The sequence below is a fragment of the Acipenser ruthenus genome, unplaced genomic scaffold (assembly GCF_902713425.1).
Source record: "Acipenser ruthenus unplaced genomic scaffold, fAciRut3.2 maternal haplotype, whole genome shotgun sequence".
Lineage (NCBI taxonomy): Eukaryota > Metazoa > Chordata > Actinopteri > Acipenseriformes > Acipenseridae > Acipenser > Acipenser ruthenus.
Window position 1 is genome coordinate 120,987 of NW_026708051.1, and position 17,053 is coordinate 138,039.

The 17,053-nt window shown below is 43.4% G+C and overlaps 2 protein-coding genes across 4 annotated transcripts; both read left to right on the forward strand.

The window, feature by feature from the left end:
* The first annotated feature begins 3,269 nt into the window (after window positions 1–3,269).
* LOC117410089 (neuronal pentraxin-1) lies at window positions 3,270–9,860 on the forward strand. Its single transcript, XM_034016484.3, has 5 exons — window positions 3,270–4,271; window positions 5,274–5,754; window positions 6,213–6,469; window positions 7,803–7,982; window positions 8,831–9,860. Exons 1-5 carry the CDS (start codon window positions 3,633–3,635, stop codon window positions 9,038–9,040), a joined length of 1,767 nt encoding a protein of 588 aa, XP_033872375.3. The 5' UTR covers window positions 3,270–3,632; the 3' UTR covers window positions 9,041–9,860.
* Window positions 9,861–10,435: 575 nt separating this feature from the next.
* Window positions 10,436–16,917, forward strand: LOC131728711 (uncharacterized). Of its 3 annotated transcripts, XM_059019702.1 has the most exons (10): window positions 10,436–10,468; window positions 11,699–11,759; window positions 12,201–12,290; window positions 12,498–12,533; window positions 13,058–13,321; window positions 14,312–14,380; window positions 14,691–14,798; window positions 15,221–15,319; window positions 15,889–15,990; window positions 16,205–16,917. In XM_059019702.1, exons 2-10 carry the CDS (start codon window positions 11,729–11,731, stop codon window positions 16,300–16,302), a joined length of 897 nt encoding a protein of 298 aa, XP_058875685.1. In that variant the 5' UTR covers window positions 10,436–10,468; window positions 11,699–11,728; the 3' UTR covers window positions 16,303–16,917. The 3 variants fall into 3 exon arrangements, with proteins under 3 accessions (XP_058875685.1, XP_058875684.1, XP_058875686.1); XM_059019701.1 differs by lacking the exon at window positions 10,436–10,468 and having other exon boundaries at window positions 11,292–11,759; XM_059019703.1 differs by lacking the exons at window positions 10,436–10,468; window positions 12,201–12,290 and having other exon boundaries at window positions 11,297–11,759.
* The last annotated feature ends 136 nt before the right edge of the window (window positions 16,918–17,053 follow it).

Here is a 17,053-nt window from a genome sequence, read left to right on the forward strand (position 1 = left end):
TCCGCACAGGCAGTGGCAACAAATGACTCCAATCGAAGTTGCTGTTTGTTTGTTTGTTTGTTAGTCAATTAAATTTGGCTTCAAAGGAAAGCAGTTGAACGATCACAACAATTATTACGATGTTTCTAAAATATCAATTCCAGTTCCTTCGAAGGGGACTGGGATTGGGAATTGATTTTAAAATGGAATTGAAAAACAGGAATTGACCCCAAACCTGATTTTATTTATTTTATTATTAATATTTTTTGTGATGAATTGTCTCCATACCTCTAGTCCCCCTTTTCCCTTATGGGGTGAGCAGTTCCGTCTCCATGCCTCAAGCCTGCCCTGGACTGGAGGGAGCCCCCTTTCTCTTAGAGGGGTGAGGGATGGAGGGAGGGAGGGAGCAGTTCAGTCTCCGTGCCTCAAGCAAGCCCTGGACTGGAGGGAGCACCTTTTCTCTTAGGGGGGGGAGTGAGGGGAGGAGCAGTTCAGTGTCCATGCCTCAAGCCTGCCCTGGACTGGAGGGAGCCCCCTTTCTCTTAATTTAGTGTAGATTAATGATGATGTGCATTTGTTGCAATGGGTTTAAATGAAGGGGACCTGTATATTGCTGAGTTTTAGTTTGGTTTTAATGACTCCAAGGCAGCTTTTTTTTGTTGTTGTTGACATTAACATTCCTTTCAAACGACCTGCATCAGTTTTGACGAATGTTTTGCGAAGTGGATGTTGCATGTTTTTTTTTTTTTAAATAAATCTTTTCTAAATAGCGAATGAAATAATGTTCTCCTTGAAAGAAAGTATAGAAAGTGTAATGCTAAAATGACATTTCAATTAAGTGTATCGATTGTTTTATTTCACCATTTGTCGTATTTATAAATGGATCTGTACAGCCACACCCATGTCCCTGTCTTTTACTCTAAAATAACTCTGTTTTCTCGCTAATATAAAACGTCTATCTGTCTAGGTAACCTCTTTCTCCGTGTCTCTTATGGTGTAAGTCTACTCTCTTATTACACACAATAATAATTCCCCTTGCCCTTGTGTCTCTTGTGTGGAAGACGTTGGTCTTTCCTCTAAAATAAACATATCGGTTGTTTCTATCCAAATCTCCCACGGTATAAAGAAGTGAAAGAATGACTCAAGCAAAGGGACTTGGGGGATTTTTTTTGTGTGGTTAGCACCACTAAAACAATCTAAACGAAAAATAAATTAAAATAACCAAAATACGTACCTTTACAAACTTAAAAAGATATGTCATTTTAGCAGAAAATAAATTATCTAAATGATTGCAAATGTGTGCATGGATTCTTGCTCTGTGTGTGTGTGTGTGTGTGATTGTGCAGCATTTTAAACCCATTTTAAAACGACTGTTGTATGAAAATCTCCTGTGCCAAAATGTAGCAAAATAAATGACTGGTTTGATGCCAGTGAAATATACGAAAAATGACATTCAGAAGCATTTTTTTTTTTTGGTTTAAATTTAGATTCAAAGGAGCAGTTGGTATAACAGAACTGTGAACTTTTCTATTACAGTTTAATTAACGGCGGACTGGATTCCTTGAACTCTGTGCTCTGTGATCTTTTCAATAACGTGGTGATCTGGGGCTAGTGTGAGTTTCTAACACCGTATGTGCAAAAAAACACCCTTACTCTTATAGCAGGGTGAGTCACTCTCTCTCTCTCACACACACACACACACACACAATAGACACAACGTCCTGCAGTCTAATTGGCTTCTGTCCACTCTGTGCTGACATACGGGTGGTTTAGTCTCCTGAGTGTAATGAATCTCGTTAGCCCGGCAGTGCAAACAAATGACCTTCATGAGCAGAGATTGGCGGCGGGCCTCTGGTTCTCCTGATCTGGGAGGCTCCTGAGAGAATGATATTCCGGATTACAGGCTAACCTCGTAAATGCACGCCGCTCCCTACCGTCTATTTAACCCCTGAGTATTAAAGTCAGAGCTGCAGAATTTGGCGTGACGGCGTAGATTCTAGTGCCAGGGTGTCTTATGTAACGCCAGCAACGTTACATTCCGGTGACAGTAGACACGTTTTTTAAAAGTATTTGTATTCCTTAGCAACCATAGATAATAATAGTTTCTCATTGGGTCTGGGCTACTCGCATGACCCACTACACACTCATCCATTACGCATATCACACATAGCTCCGAAGCATGATTGCCATGATAAGGAGGCTTGCTGGTCTGGTGGTTAAAGAAAAGGGCTTGCTACCCTTATAGACGTCAAACAAACAAGCTCCTATTGGAAGTGACTCTGCAGCAGCCACTGACTCCCTGTGTGTGTGTGACCCTGAGCAAGTCACTGAACCTCCTTGTGCTCCGTCCTTCAGGATGAGACGTCAAACAAACAAGCTCCTATTGGAAGTGACTCTGCAGCAGCCACTGACTCCCTGTGTGTGTGTGACCCTGAGCAAGTCACTGAACCTCCTTGTGCTCCGTCCTTCAGGATGAGACGTCAAACAAACAAAGTCCTATTGTAAGCGATTCTGCAGCAGCAGCAGTTGTTGATGATGCAGAGTTCACCCCCCTAGTCTCTGTAAGTCGCTTTGGAGAAAAGCATCTGCTAAATGACTAATTCATAATAATAATATACATGTTTCAGCTCAACATAGACAACCATGTGCTTATTTCATACAGCAGAGATCGATGCACTTAATGCACCCCAGTATATGACTATGATATGCCTATTGCATCCCTTTGAGACTGACTGCCATATATAGAGCCAGATTGTCCTAAACAAACAGAAGTACAAAGATGGACAGACAGACAGACAGATGGAATGGAAGATTACGTGCACAGAAAGATACTGAATGCAGGGCAGTGGACAAACATCCTGTATCGGTTAAAACCTGGTTTCCATGGAGACAGAGAGACAGATAGACAATGCAATTAGTGAATCTAGGGCAGTGCAAACTGCTTGTCAAAAAAGCTACACACCGACAGACAGACAGGTATAGATTGATATGAAGATATATCTTAGATGCAGGACATATGCGAGACCGTGCAAAATGCCTCTGTTGATCGACAGCTGGACAAACAGACAGATGGGAAGCTACAGATCCAGACAGTTAGAACCAGAAGATAGACTGATAGATCGACAGAAATTCCTACAGATTCCTGGAAAGATATTGAATGTAGGACAGACAGTAAATAACATCCTGTCTTTAACTTCGCCATGGAGATGGAATTAAAGTGTGAGTAATGGATGGGAGAGATGGGGGGGGGGGGTAAGCAGCTCTAAGTAGCCACTAAGCAGGGTAAATCCTTTTCAAAGTCACTTCTGGCTTCGCAAACTGGAACACTGACTGTGTGCCCCGGGTCTCTGATTTCCTTTGTCGTCTTTGATATATTTTGTTTGTTTAGACTCCAAGGCTTTTGCTTTCTTCCTTAGTATCGATGTTTGCTGCCTCGTCTTTGCCTTTCTGCGTCTGTCTGCCTGGAAAAGATTGATAATGTTCTTCTTTTTATTTTCAACTGCTATTTTAAAATAATCTGAGCATAAACAAAAAAGAAAATACTTGAAACCGTTCGCCGGGTTGTGAAGGTTATTTAGAATATTCCTGTGGTATTTTTGCTTCTTTTAAGAAAATCGAAATCGATAAAAACCTTCCTGCCTGCGCTCTAAGTCATGAAGAAAACAAGTTCTGGCAATCCCATACCGTTTCCATCCCGGATGTCTCCTCTCTCCCGGATGCTCCTTCTCCTCCTGGGCTTTTCCTCTTGGATCCTGCTGGACGTCTCTGCGGAACACGGGCCGCCGCTCCCCAAGTTCGTTTGCACCCCGATGCCTGTGGATTCCGAACCCGGTTGCTCTGGCAACGGCCGACACTCCCAACCCATGACCACCGGCAGCTCCAACGCCTTGTGGGGTCTAACGGACGACGCTAAAGCCACCATCCTACACCTGAGAGAAACCATCGTCCAGCAGAAGGAGACGATTCTGGACCAGAGAGAAACGATCCGTGAGCTCACGGCCAAGCTCACGCTCTGCGAAGGGTTTGGGACGCATTCTACAGGACACCATGACGAAGACGATGATGACGATGATGACGAAGACTCCGATTCCCATCACTCCAATGCTTTGGGACACTCTTCACGCCCCCACCGCCTCCCCGAGCCCCATCCTCTACATGGGGTGCCCCAGCCGCATCACAAGGAGACGCATGGCTCCAAGAACACCATGGGGGACCCCCCCAAGCACGCCGTGTCCGTGGATCAGATGGGCAGAATGCTGCAGTCACTCAAAGAGAGGATAGATAACCTGCAGGTAAGGAAAGGTTACAGGGTTGTGAAGCGAGATTGTATTTAATTGCGTGTTGTTTGGGGATGTGTGAACCAGCTAATTCCATACAGTCTAGTATAGAGAGCTCAAGACTGTACGGTGTGTAAATTTGATAGAACATCTACAGATTTGTCATTGAGATCCTTTATATACCCACCTGCATGAAAACACCTCAGGATGTCAGAATTTCCGTTCAGTAATCAGTGATATAGAAACAATAGGCACTTGGTCTGAAAATGTTAGACCAGTTTGTGCTTTAATCAGGCATCTTAAACAACTTCTAAAAACTCTCCTGCGTTCGACCGCGTGTGGCTCTGTGTTCCTTTTTCTCTGACTGTTTGAAATGAATTGCATGTGTGGTCTATTAAAGTCATCTATTAAATAAGACGATGACAATTTTCCAAGATGTTCAGTTCCGGTGGTTTTGATTTCATACGCACAACACATCAAAAACTACAGAAGCGATGGGGAGTTCTAATACATTTTCACATTACTGTGAATGTGAAATGCAAAACTGGATTGAACGTTAGGTCAAGTTGTCTTGTCAAAGACCCAGGAAAGCCACCATGTGAGTGAGCATTGAGCTTTGTGTGGCAGGTGCTATTAGGCTCTGTCCTCAACCCAACTGAAAATCTCTGCGTGTTAAGAGATAATATGGGACACTTCTGGCTAAAGCTGTTATAAAGGAGGATCAGCTTTAGACAGTGGATATTTTGATAGGTCTATATCAGGGGTGCGATCCTGAAGTGCCACTCCACTCCAGGTTTAACAGATACAACGAGAGAATGAACTACTTCAGGGTCTGGATGAATGGATTTGTTTAATTGGCTCAGTTAAATGATTTAGAACAGGGTTTTTGTAACAGAGCCCAGGAGTGGAAGAGGGTCAGCATTGACCAGCCCTGCTCGATCTCCTTTCACATGACCGCAGGACTGCCCCCCCCCCCTCCCCCTGCGGTTTCCGCGTTAACCCTTCTCGTTCCCACAGCACTCCCGGAACACGTCCACCTCCTACTCTCACTCTCTGAGGGACCTGCTTCAGAGGAGGATCGCCGCTCTGGAGCAGCAGATCCAGCATCGACTGCACTCGGGGGGAGAGGAGGAGGAGGAGGAGGAGGAGGAGGAGGGAGGGGATCACCATCATCACAGCGAAGACGAGGACGATGACCACCACAATCAGCATGAGAACGACACTGCCCATGGGCACCACGATGATGGTCACCACGACGACGGACACCATGACAACGGGCACCACGACGACGGACACCATGACAACGGGCACCACGATGATGGTCACCACGACGACGGACACCACCACGACGACGGGCACCATGACAACGGGCACCATGGCAACCATGTCCCCCATCACAGGAGAGGAGTCAAGAGTCGAGACAACCACGGCCGCGCCAGCCACGGCCACAAGCTCGACGCTGTTATGAGTCATCTGCCTCATAGGAACTCCGACAAGGGTACGAGTTCACATGCAGTGGACTGTGGCTGTGATTTTTTACTTTAATACCTGCTGTAGTTCTGGCTATAGTTTTGCATCACCTAGAATTTTAGGGATTGAGACATTAATTAAAAATAATAATAATAATCTACAAAATGATATTGCTGAAGTCTACCGGAAGCCATAATAGTAGCACAGCAGTATTTCCAAATGCCACATTTTTAAAAATGTTGTCAGTATTTAGTTAAGTATATGGAAAACTACAAAGCGGTATGTAATTTCAGTATGTTAGCATAACATTATTCAGCAGGATTCATTTGACTTTATACAACAAAATTAGTTAATTATATAGGGTGATGCAGTTTTACAACAATACCTGCTGTAGTTGTGGCTATAGTTTTATATGAATATAAATGACTAATCTCTCTCTCTACCTGCCTCTCTCTCCCCCCCCTCTCTCTCTCTCTCTCTCTGCAGCCGCTGCTTCTCACAAGAAGGTGAAAAGCCCGGATGATTTTCAGATTGGGTTCCCCATGCGCACGAACTACATGTACGGCCGCGTGAAGCGCACACTCCTCCAAGAGATATTCGCCATGACGCTCTGCCTCTGGCTCAAGTCCAACTCGTCCCCTGGAGTGGGCACCCCCTTCTCCTACTCCGTCCCGGGACAGGCCAATGAGCTGGTGCTGATTGAGTGGGGGAACAACCCCATGGAGCTACTAGTCAATGACAAGGTGAGAGAGTGAGGCGTGCACAGCAGCTGGGGGAAGTTACAACTCTGGCCAAAATTTTAGCATCATCACCCTGTAGAATGAACTGTTGAATGAAAGTCGAATGAAACCTGCTGAATAATGTTACCTTGTTAACATATTGAACTGCATACCAGCGCTTTGTAGTTTTATTTTATATACTTAACAGATAAACAGACCACAAATTAAAAAATGTGAAATTTTGAAATCTGACATGAAATACTACTGTATTACTATTATGGCTACCAGTAGACTTACTGTTTCATCATTCATTTAAAAATGGTTTAATTCTCAAATTACAAAGAGGTACTGGATCTAGGATTCAGTGTGATCTGGCTCAAATGAACCCCTGGATTTGACCAATCATCTTTTGAACTAATCAGTCCGGACCGTGGCTTGAATTATCAGGGGGGTTTTAGTGAATTATCAGGACGATACTTACTATAAATCTTAAGGATGTGGACTTGGTTTCTTGATTTTTCATGACATGAAATTGGACCATCAGAATTTGATTGAACTCAATGGGACTTTAATTCTTTAAAGGGGAAAAATCCAGACTTGGATTTCAATCTTACAAATCTTTAATTTTAAAACCCTGAACTTAAAGCATCTGAAGAACCAGGGGAAATTTTTACTAGAATCACATCAAGGTCTAGAATTGGACTTGAGTCACCAGAATGTGGATCTCCAGGATTTCATTTCAACCATAAGAAACTTATCCTAAAAAAATGAAGATCTTCAAGTTTTTCTCAAATCACCGGGAGATGTTCTGGAATAATAAAGACTCGATCTGGGATCAAATAGATTTGTAACCATCCGGATTTCATTTCCATTGTCAAGACTTTTAGACTCGAAGTCACAGGACTTGGATTTAAATCAGTAGGGTTTCTTTGGGCATCTCAGTTTTGACTTTATTAATCTTGGAGCATGAGGTCTTGGGTTTTCACGTGAAGTTACCTGGAATTCAGGCTGATTGATTGATTGTTCATGTATTCAAGACAGTCGTGGGAGAAATCCTCATAGTGCACCATAGGCCTTCCACAAAATTGACAGAGGCAGCTCAATGCTGTCCATCAACTGTATATGTGTTCCTGCTTAACAAGGAAACATCTAATCAAGTGGTGTCCAATCACATTCTGCTCCAGCTATAACAAGTGTAATGACATCACGAACCACTTCAGGGTCTGGATAGATGGATAGATTTAATTGGTTCAGTTAAACAATTTAGAACAGGGGAATGTCGCTCCAGATTGGCCACCCTTGGTCTGTCACAGTTCTGGTCTGACTTTTCCCTTGTTCTTGTCTCTCTCTGTGCCAGGCGGTGACACTTCCCCTCTCCATTAACGATGCAAAGTGGCACCACGTGTGTGTGACCTGGTCCACGCGGGACGGGCTGTGGGAGTCGTACCAGGATGGCATTAAGAGGGGCACCGGAGAGAACCTGGCAGCGTGGCACCCCATCAAAGCTGGGGGTGTCTTTATACTGGGACAAGAGCAGGTAAGACCAGGTGCCCAGAACCATGCAACGGGCAGCGTGGTTACATACTGGCACACCCTGTTGGTGAGACGAGGAGGTTAAAAGCTCAAAAACCACGAACGCAGACGAGCCCAGATCTTTTGCATTGTGGTTAAGATGCTCAGTTGTGGTGCACAGGGTTAGTCGAGGGAATGCGAAGCCACTTTGTCAGGATCGTAGGCTTGAAACCTGGTTCCAGGAGACCACTGGGAGACCTAGTCTGAGGTTGCTGTATCAAACCCCCCAAGTCTGAAACCTAGTCTCCTGAAACCAAGGTCCAAGACCCACAAAGAGTCTCCATGTTCCCTAAAACACACCATCACAAAAACACCTGGACACAGTGTCTTTTTTTAATTATTATAACACATTTGCCCACTACTGTATAATGATTACAGTTAACAAAATGTGGTTATTTTGCCAGAAATATCTACCAGAAAACCTGTTGACCTTTAAGTTATTGAATTGGATTAAGTTCCTACATTATTATACTTAGTCCTGAAATTAGTTGTAATATATCCTTGAGTGAAAACCGATTTCTACATGACTTTTTTTATATATTTTTTTTTTGGTTATCGTAAATGAATGTAGCCTCTTTATCACGTGTTAGGTGAAGACTGAAAAAGGAACGATTAATATATTGCAAAGACATGACCACGCTATTGAAACACCATGATAGGATTAACTGGCATCAGCAGCATTGTTTTATTGGGGCGTCCCTATTGTATTACACAGAAAAGCATGGATATTGAACGCACGCCTCTGTATTGTCCATTCCTCTGTGTTGGCGTCCTCCCTCCACAGTCCCATGACTCTCTCTTCCACTCCTTCAGGACACGCTTGGTGGTCGCTTCGATGCCACGCAAGCCTTCGTGGGAGAAATGTCCGACGTGAACATGTGGTCCCACGTCCTGACGCCCAATGAGATCTACAACCTGGCCACCTGCGGCAGCCACGCGACCGGCGACGTCATCGCGTGGACAGAGTCCTCCATCGAGCTCCACGGAGGCGTGACCAAGTACCCCTTCGACCCCTGCCACTAGAGGGAACCGGTGAGAGCGAGAAAACACGCGCTACCAAAGGTTTACCCAACTTCCAACACCAAAGACTGTTTTTTTTCCCCGAATCTGCTTGGAAACTGTAGAGCTTTGGTGACTTCCAGTAAGGTTTCTGTATTGAGGTGTGCCCTCCCTGTCCTTCCCGAGAGAAGCGCACTTTGTTTTTTTTTAGCTGTCTGATATCTTGTAAGGTCGACTCCTTCTATAACTAGGGAGCGCACCACAGTTGCTTTTCTTTCAGTTGTTTTTTTTTTATTATTAGGTGAATGTGTTAAATTAAATTCAATAAGGAACGATTGGGGTGAATGCAAGGTGTCTCCCAGCACACAGCGATACCCACTTCTTTTGACTGAGAGGGAATCGAGGAAGGAAGAAGTGTGCGTGGATACTTGCTTACACAGCACTACCGCGTTCTTAAGCAATGCTACAATGTACTTCATGTGCAAATCTATATGTAAGCACACAATTGTATCAGAAAAGGGCTAGGGTTATATCAGGCAAAAAATACACACTTAATACATTGTAACTCTGCATCATAACATTGTGATGATGTGTAAGCAGACATTTACTAAGTAACTGCTATGTAAATACAATTAGAGACTCTTAATGGAAAGTGTTACTGAAAGGACTTGTATAGTGTGCTATTCTGTATTTGAACATTATTAAAAAAAAAACATGTATGTAAATAAATAACAGTGAAGGCGCTTAACCTCTGAAGTGTCTATCTTGTATATATCTATAACAATGCTGTGTAATCCTGTGTTTAAACTGCAGACGAGTTTTGTAAATAAAGATTTTGACAAAGTTTTTTTTTTTGTATCTATTTGAATTACACCAAGGATGTGTCTTGTTCGGGGTTTTCCCTTGATACTGGATGATAACTCGTGTAATCCTTTGTGATGCTTCCCATAGAAACGCATGGGAGTTGAGTAGAGTTTAGAACGGAAGGTAGGAAGCACTTTTTTTTACACAGTTATAAATGCATGCAACAGCTAACCAAGGGACGACATCTACTGCATTTTTCTGTGACAGGGATTGCAATTGTCTGTGAATCATCGTTCATGGCTGCTGTCTTTGCATACCTGTATATTAACGGCTCTAGATAACTCTGCCAATCTCCTGTGTGTGTGTGTGTGTGTGTGTGTGTGTGTGTGTGTGTGTGTGTGTGTGTGTGTGTGTGTGTGTGTGTGTGTGTGTGTGTGTGTGTGTGTGTGTGTGTGTGTGTGTGTGTGTGTGTGTGTGTGTGTGTGTGTGTGTGTCCCCTCTCCTCTCTCTGAGCTCTCTGCTAACACAGCAAATTTGCACCCTGTGATTAGATTAACCTGACTCAGCCCTGTAAACCTGAGTATCCAGCTGGAGAGACTCTGAGGGAGAGACAGATGGAAACGCGTAACACCAGAGGAGGACTCGAAGGTAAAAAATACTTCAGCTGAGCCAAACAGCGGTGCAAATGCACGGAGCAGCGTGCGAATTCATCAGCTGTGATTTGTTGTGCGTGTGAAATAAAACCACCGGGTAACTGAAAATCTTGGGGGAAATTGTCAAACTAGGCCAAATTACTGATTTTCTAATTTAATTAATTAATATGCCGCACAAAACATTCATTTAAAACAGAAAGAGAAAAGGAACACGGAGCCACACACATAGCAGAGTGCCGACTGTTTCTATATCAATCAAACAATCAACAAAAATCAATCAATATTTATTTTATAGAGCGCCTTTCATAGTGGACCACCATCACGAAGCGCAATATCACTGCTTGCTGATGAGAATTGAAATCCTCACACCCTGAGAAGAGGAAGGCGCAGAAGTCGGTTTCAGTAATCCGCTTGTTTTGTCAGTGTCTGTAATCTTATTACAGTGTTTGCGTCGGTCTGACGCTCAGTGATAAGAGAATGAGGAGTTCTTAATCCCGCGCATCACGTGACTTTGAGATTCCTGCCCCACGCGTATTGAGGTGCGTTGTTGGCGCCCCCTATAGTCCATCTGCCCAAAAGCGCCATAGTTCGCTTTCCCATTAGCGTCCAAAAACACCACGGAGTACGAACAGGGACGTACGGTAATTTAGAACAATCGCAGTGTACAGAGAATACGACCAAATGTTTTGCGTCATCGCTCTCTGTATAGAGTGAACTAATTCGAATGAAACCCGCCAGTCAAAGTTACGTTAACAAAATTGAATTACACACCCGCCGCTTGCTAGTTTTTCCATATATTTATCAAGAAAACTGAAATAACATGAAATACTACAGTACTACTAGTATAGCGTCCTTTTGATAGACGTTTTCTTTGCTGCGCGTGGGGTGGCTTGGATAATTTTGTTTTGCTGGATTCCAACTACAAAGTCCTTGACGCCCGAGGACAGTACGGAATGCATGCCTTCGGGAAGAGAATTCAATATGTTAACATGAGCCGGCCGGTTTCATTCCACTTTATGAAGCAGAATGGCTTCATTCTAGAGGATGATGCAAAGCGTTTGGCCGTGGCTGTGTGTTGCAGATATCCTTGCTTCCGTGTGTTTATAGTTTCGGTATCGGTGCAGCATTCACACAGAACGGTCTACATGCTAGAATGCCTTTGGGACAGTGGGTGGGAATATTGGCAGGATGTGTTGGACTTCCTCAGTGAATTGTGTTCTTTCAGATCAAGCCTTACACTGTTTAATCGGACACAATGAGGGCAGCTCCTCTCTTCACAGTCATCTGTAAGTACTGAGCTTTCTACCTTCTATCTGTCCTTGGTCCCGGGTTCAAATCAGACTGACCTTCATTATCAGAGACTGAATTAGCTCTTACTTTGAAGAAGGCAGCGGTCTAGATAGCTGAAGTGTGTGTGTGTCTAAAAGTCTGGCATCATCACCCTCTATAGAATTAACTGATTTTGCTTCATGAAGCCAAATAAAAGCTGCTGAATAATGTTATGTTAACGTATTGAATTACATACCACTGCTTTGTAGTTTTCCATATATTTAATGGGAAAACTGACAAAATTGAAATCTAATGTGAAATACTGTACTACTGTTATGGCTTCCGGTAGACTTTTTGCGATATCATTTTGTAGTTTAAAAAACATCTAAATTATGTTCATATAGTTTTTTTTTTTCTTTATTTTTATTTATAATTATGTCTCAATCCTAAAATTCTAGGTGATGCTAAACTTTTGGCCGTAGATGTAAAACTAGACCCAGGATATTGTGGGGAGTCGAACCGAAAAAAAGAAAAACGAAAGTCAACTGGTAATTGTGGAGAAATTACCTACCCGTAGCTTTCACAAACCAGCAACATGTTTTGATAACAATGCGCGCTTACACATCATTCCTATGTTATTACGCACGGTTTCTATATTTACTATGTGTGGATAGTGTTAGCATTCTGTTCTTTAATTTCTTTTCAATGCATCCCTTTGGGCTCGAACTGCCTCTCTTTGTTCTCTCTCTCTCCAGTGCTGACTGCGGGAGTCACCTCTGAAAAAGCTCAAGGTACAAAATCCACAGCCAGTGACCGCTGGACTTGAGGTTTATATGGGGGGAACGCGCCACACGCTGGCCGGAGCATTGCTTCGGGATCAAGTGGAAAAGGACTGTCTGGTTTGATCGAGGACGTGTTAATAAGCCTCACATGCAATTCATTTTAAACAGTGAGAGAAAAGGAACACGGAGCCACACGCGATCAAACGCAGGAGACTTTTTAGAAGTTGTTTAAGACGCCCGATTAAAGCACAAAGCGGTCTAACATTTTCACACACGAGTGTGTTTCTATATCACCATAAATTCATGCAGGCGGGTATACAAAGGATATCAATGGCTTAGGTGTTACTGTAGCCCTACGTGCCTTGCAAGCAGGATGTACAGTTGTTGTTTTTTCTTAATCTATGGGAAGGTCTTATCGACTTTCAAAGGAAATCTGAAATGATCTTTCACAAAGGCACATGATAACGATGTCTCTATAAGGGAGAGACCACAATTCCTGACTCTTCTGTGTTTTTTCTCTTTGTTTTCTGAAGAACAACCCCCCCGGCTGAGCCTGGCTGATGCGGGACGGATCACTGAAGGAGATGCCTTCACCCTGCGCTGCGAGGTTCGGGGTGAAGGTTGGAAATTTCTCTGGATCAAAGTCAGCGAGGGAGGCGAGATGTTCGACAGCGGTACAGGAGGGAACTACACAGTCCGTTCCGCAGCCCTGGTTAATAGCGGACAGTACTGGTGTTTCGCTGGAAGAAACGATGGGATGTATTATGTCAGTAACGGGTTAAGCGTTCAAGTAACCGGTGAGTGAATTAAGCAAAGCGGCGTTTCAGACAGTGAACTCACTTCAGCCTTAGATCAAGCATAAGGCTCTGGCCAAAAGTGTTGCATCACCCTATAGAATGAACTCCCTCAGCTTCATAGAGTCCAGTGAAAGCTGCTGAATAATGTTCCCTTGTTCACATATTGAATTCCACACCCTCTATATAGAATGAACTCCCTCAGCTTCATAGAGTCCAATGAAAGCTGCTGAATAATGTTCCCTTGTTAACATATTGAATTCCACCCCCTCTATATAGAATGAACTCCCTCAGCTTCATAGAGTCCAATGAAAGCTGCTGAATAATGTTCCCTTGTTAACATATTGAATTCCACCCCCTCTATATAGAATGAACTCCCTCAGCTTCATAGAGTCCAATGAAAGCTGCTGAATAATGTTCCCTTGTTAACATATTGAATTCCACCCCCTCTATATAGAATGAACTCCCTCAGCTTCATAGAGTCCAATGAAAGCTGCTGAATAATGTTCCCTTGTTAACATATTGAATTCCACCCCCTCTATATAGAATGAACTCCCTCAGCTTCATAGAGTCCAATGAAAGCTGCTGAATAATGTTCCCTTGTTAACATATTGAATTCCACACCCAGCGCTTTGTGGTTTTCCAGAAACCTAACTGTAAGACTGACAAATTGAAAAAAAGGTCTAACACGAAATACTGCTGTACTACTATGATGGCTTCTGATATAGACTTTTGCGATATCAGTTTGTATTTTTTTTCTTTCGATTGCACGAAAAACAAAGCGCACATCTCTAAATAAAAGATCTAAATTATGTTAATATAGTTTTTTGTTTAATTGTGGCTCAATCCTAAAATTCTAGATGATGCAAAACGTTTGACCAGAGTTAAACTTTATTTAAAGTGTGATGTACACATTGTGGGCGCTGAAACTCAGAGGGACATCACTGTGTCACCGTATAATGACATTTCTCTCTTTCTGTGATTGAACCCAAGTCCCTAGTACAACACCGCTGACAACTGCCTCCTCTACTGCGAAAACGACAGCTGAGAAAACTGACCTCGGTAAGCTAATGGTCTGAAAATACATACAGTACATTAAAAATCTTCCGTCCCGAACTGTGTGAACTGGAGTTCGAGAAGATGCAATGCCAAAACTTTGGAAAAAATATATATGCATTATAAGAGAGACAGACAGGAAACGGAAGCTTATATAATCAAATAAACAATGGTCGAGGTCCGTTTGTCAGTGGAATGCGTGAGAGGAATTGCCATCGTCCGGTAACTTCAGACGCTCAGTCAGAAACTCTATTCATTTTATGCCTTCTCATGCTTGCTGGTTTTTAAAATCGTGTTTTGTATTTCTGTCACTCAGCCCAAGCGTCCAGATCAACTCGGACTCCAACCCCTTCAAACAGAGAGAGAAAGACCGCTGTGCCTGCTGCTAATACTGACCAAGGCAAACCACACGGATCCAGCCTGTGTACGAGTAATACGGGGAACGCTTTCCATTGCGCGTCTCTAATGACTGTGTGTTTGTATAGCGGTTACTTAGTAAATCCATGTGTGCTTACACATCATTACAATGTTATTATGCAGAGTTACAATGGAGTGAATGTGGAAATCACCCTAACCCTTTAATAATAATAATAATAATAATAATAATAATAATAATAATAATAATAATAATAATAATAATAATAATAATCGTTTTATATAAATAAATAATGTAACAGTGAAGGCGCTTATAGCCTCGGAGTGTCTCTCTTGTGTATATCTCTAACAATGCTGTGTTATCAGACATTGTAACCATCAGTAATGTCTAAAACTCCGGGGAACTTCACACACACAGTGTATGGTGACGCTGTATACTGATGTATCTCTGTCTTTATCTCTCAACCCAAGTGTCCAACACCGGACTGCCAGTGACTGCGCGCCGTGCTGAGAACACGATGCTGGGGTCTGCAGATCAAACTGACCCCGGCAAGCAAGCAGAGTCTGTGTGTAAGTGTCAGGGACCTCGCATTGTGTTATTTTTATATTGATTTATAATATAATAAAGAGTCAATAGGTGCGTTTGTCAGCGGAATGTGTGTGAGCGCCCTGAGCTACAGGAGTATCAAGGTGCTACCCATAATAAAAGCACAGCACAGTGAACGCATGGTAAAGCATAGGGAAGCACTGTAAAGCACAGAGAGGTCTGGTAAAGCATAGGGAAGCATTGTAAAGCACAGAGAGGTCTGGTAAAGCATAGGGAAGCATTGTAAAGCACAGAGAGGTCTGGTAAAGCATAGGGAAGCATTGTAAAGCACAGAGAGGTCTGGTAAAGCATAGGGAAGCACTGTAAAGCACAGAGAGGGATGGTAAAGCATAGGGAAGCATTGTAAAGCACAGAGAGGGATGGTAAAGCATAGGGAAGCACTGTAAAGCACAGAGAGGTCTGGTAAAGCACAGTAAAAGCAAGGTAAACTAACCCTTAGCCTTGCCTGTCCCACGCTGCTCTGAGGAGGGCAGTAGCTGAGCGGCGTGTCTGTCTGCTTGTCTTCATTGCTCTCTCTTTGTGTCTCCTCCAGTTCTGCAGCCCTGGTTCCTGATCACTGCTGTGCTCTGCTCTGTCCTTCTCGTGGTGTCTGTCATCCTGGTGCTGGTGTACCAGCCAGACCAGAGATACACAGGTTCATATTACACTTCAATTACAATTACACAGCTGTGCGCTTCAATTACAATTACAGTTAAAATGATGCTGCAGTAATTGCAAATTATAATTATACTGTCCTTGCACGATTCCCCTTGTGACAGACTCCAGGTCTGAGGTCGTATTATTTTAATTGGGATCTCTCTCTCTCTCTCTCTCTCTCTCTCTCTCCCTCTCTCTCTCCTCTCTCTCAGTCGGCCACACTACAACGTTCCGAAGACGCGGAGTGCAGCTGATCAGATATATGGAGCAAGAGGAGCACCCTGCTGGCGACACTGCAATGGGAGAGTGAACTTTGCCACCATCTCAAGACCCCAGGGAGCAGGAGGAGGGGGGGGGGGGGGGGGGGCTGTCTTTAAAAGAAGCCGGTGACGTCACCCTGTGCGCTCGATTTGACATGAAACACACAGCTTGCATTGCTCTTGAATCTCATTTCTGTACCTTCAGTTTCTCTTGGAAAATGAGTGACAAACTCAATACAAGTATGGTAATATAAAACTTTTAAAAACTGAGAGAAGTTTTTATTTATTTAATTATTGATTTGTAATTGTCTTATCTTGTGGGTGACTGGTTTATTGGTTTGAAATAACACATACATACGCACGCACACACACGCACGCACAAAGTTCCGATTCATGTCAACTCACGTACAGTACACGAACGCGTTGAAATCATTCATTACAGGGCTTCTTGAACAAGTATTTCTCAAAGTGTGTGTGTGGTTTAAAGGACAATAGCGCCACCTACTGGCACCGTCGGGTCTTGTTAACACGTGCGCACACAGTGCGTGTGATTCTATATCTGTTGCAATACCAGCGAGACGTTTTCATGAATGATTAACAAGCATCTATTTGTAAGATTCACAAAACAAACTGTGCAGACAGGACTCTGTGTGTGTGTGTGTAAGAGAGAGAGAGAGAGAGGGAGGGAACTGGCGTTTAGTGAAAGTGTGTGTGTGTGAGAGAGAGAGAGAGAGAGAGAGAGAGAGAGAGAGAGAGAGAGAGAGAGAGAGGGAGGGAGGGAGGGAACTGGCGTTTAGTGAA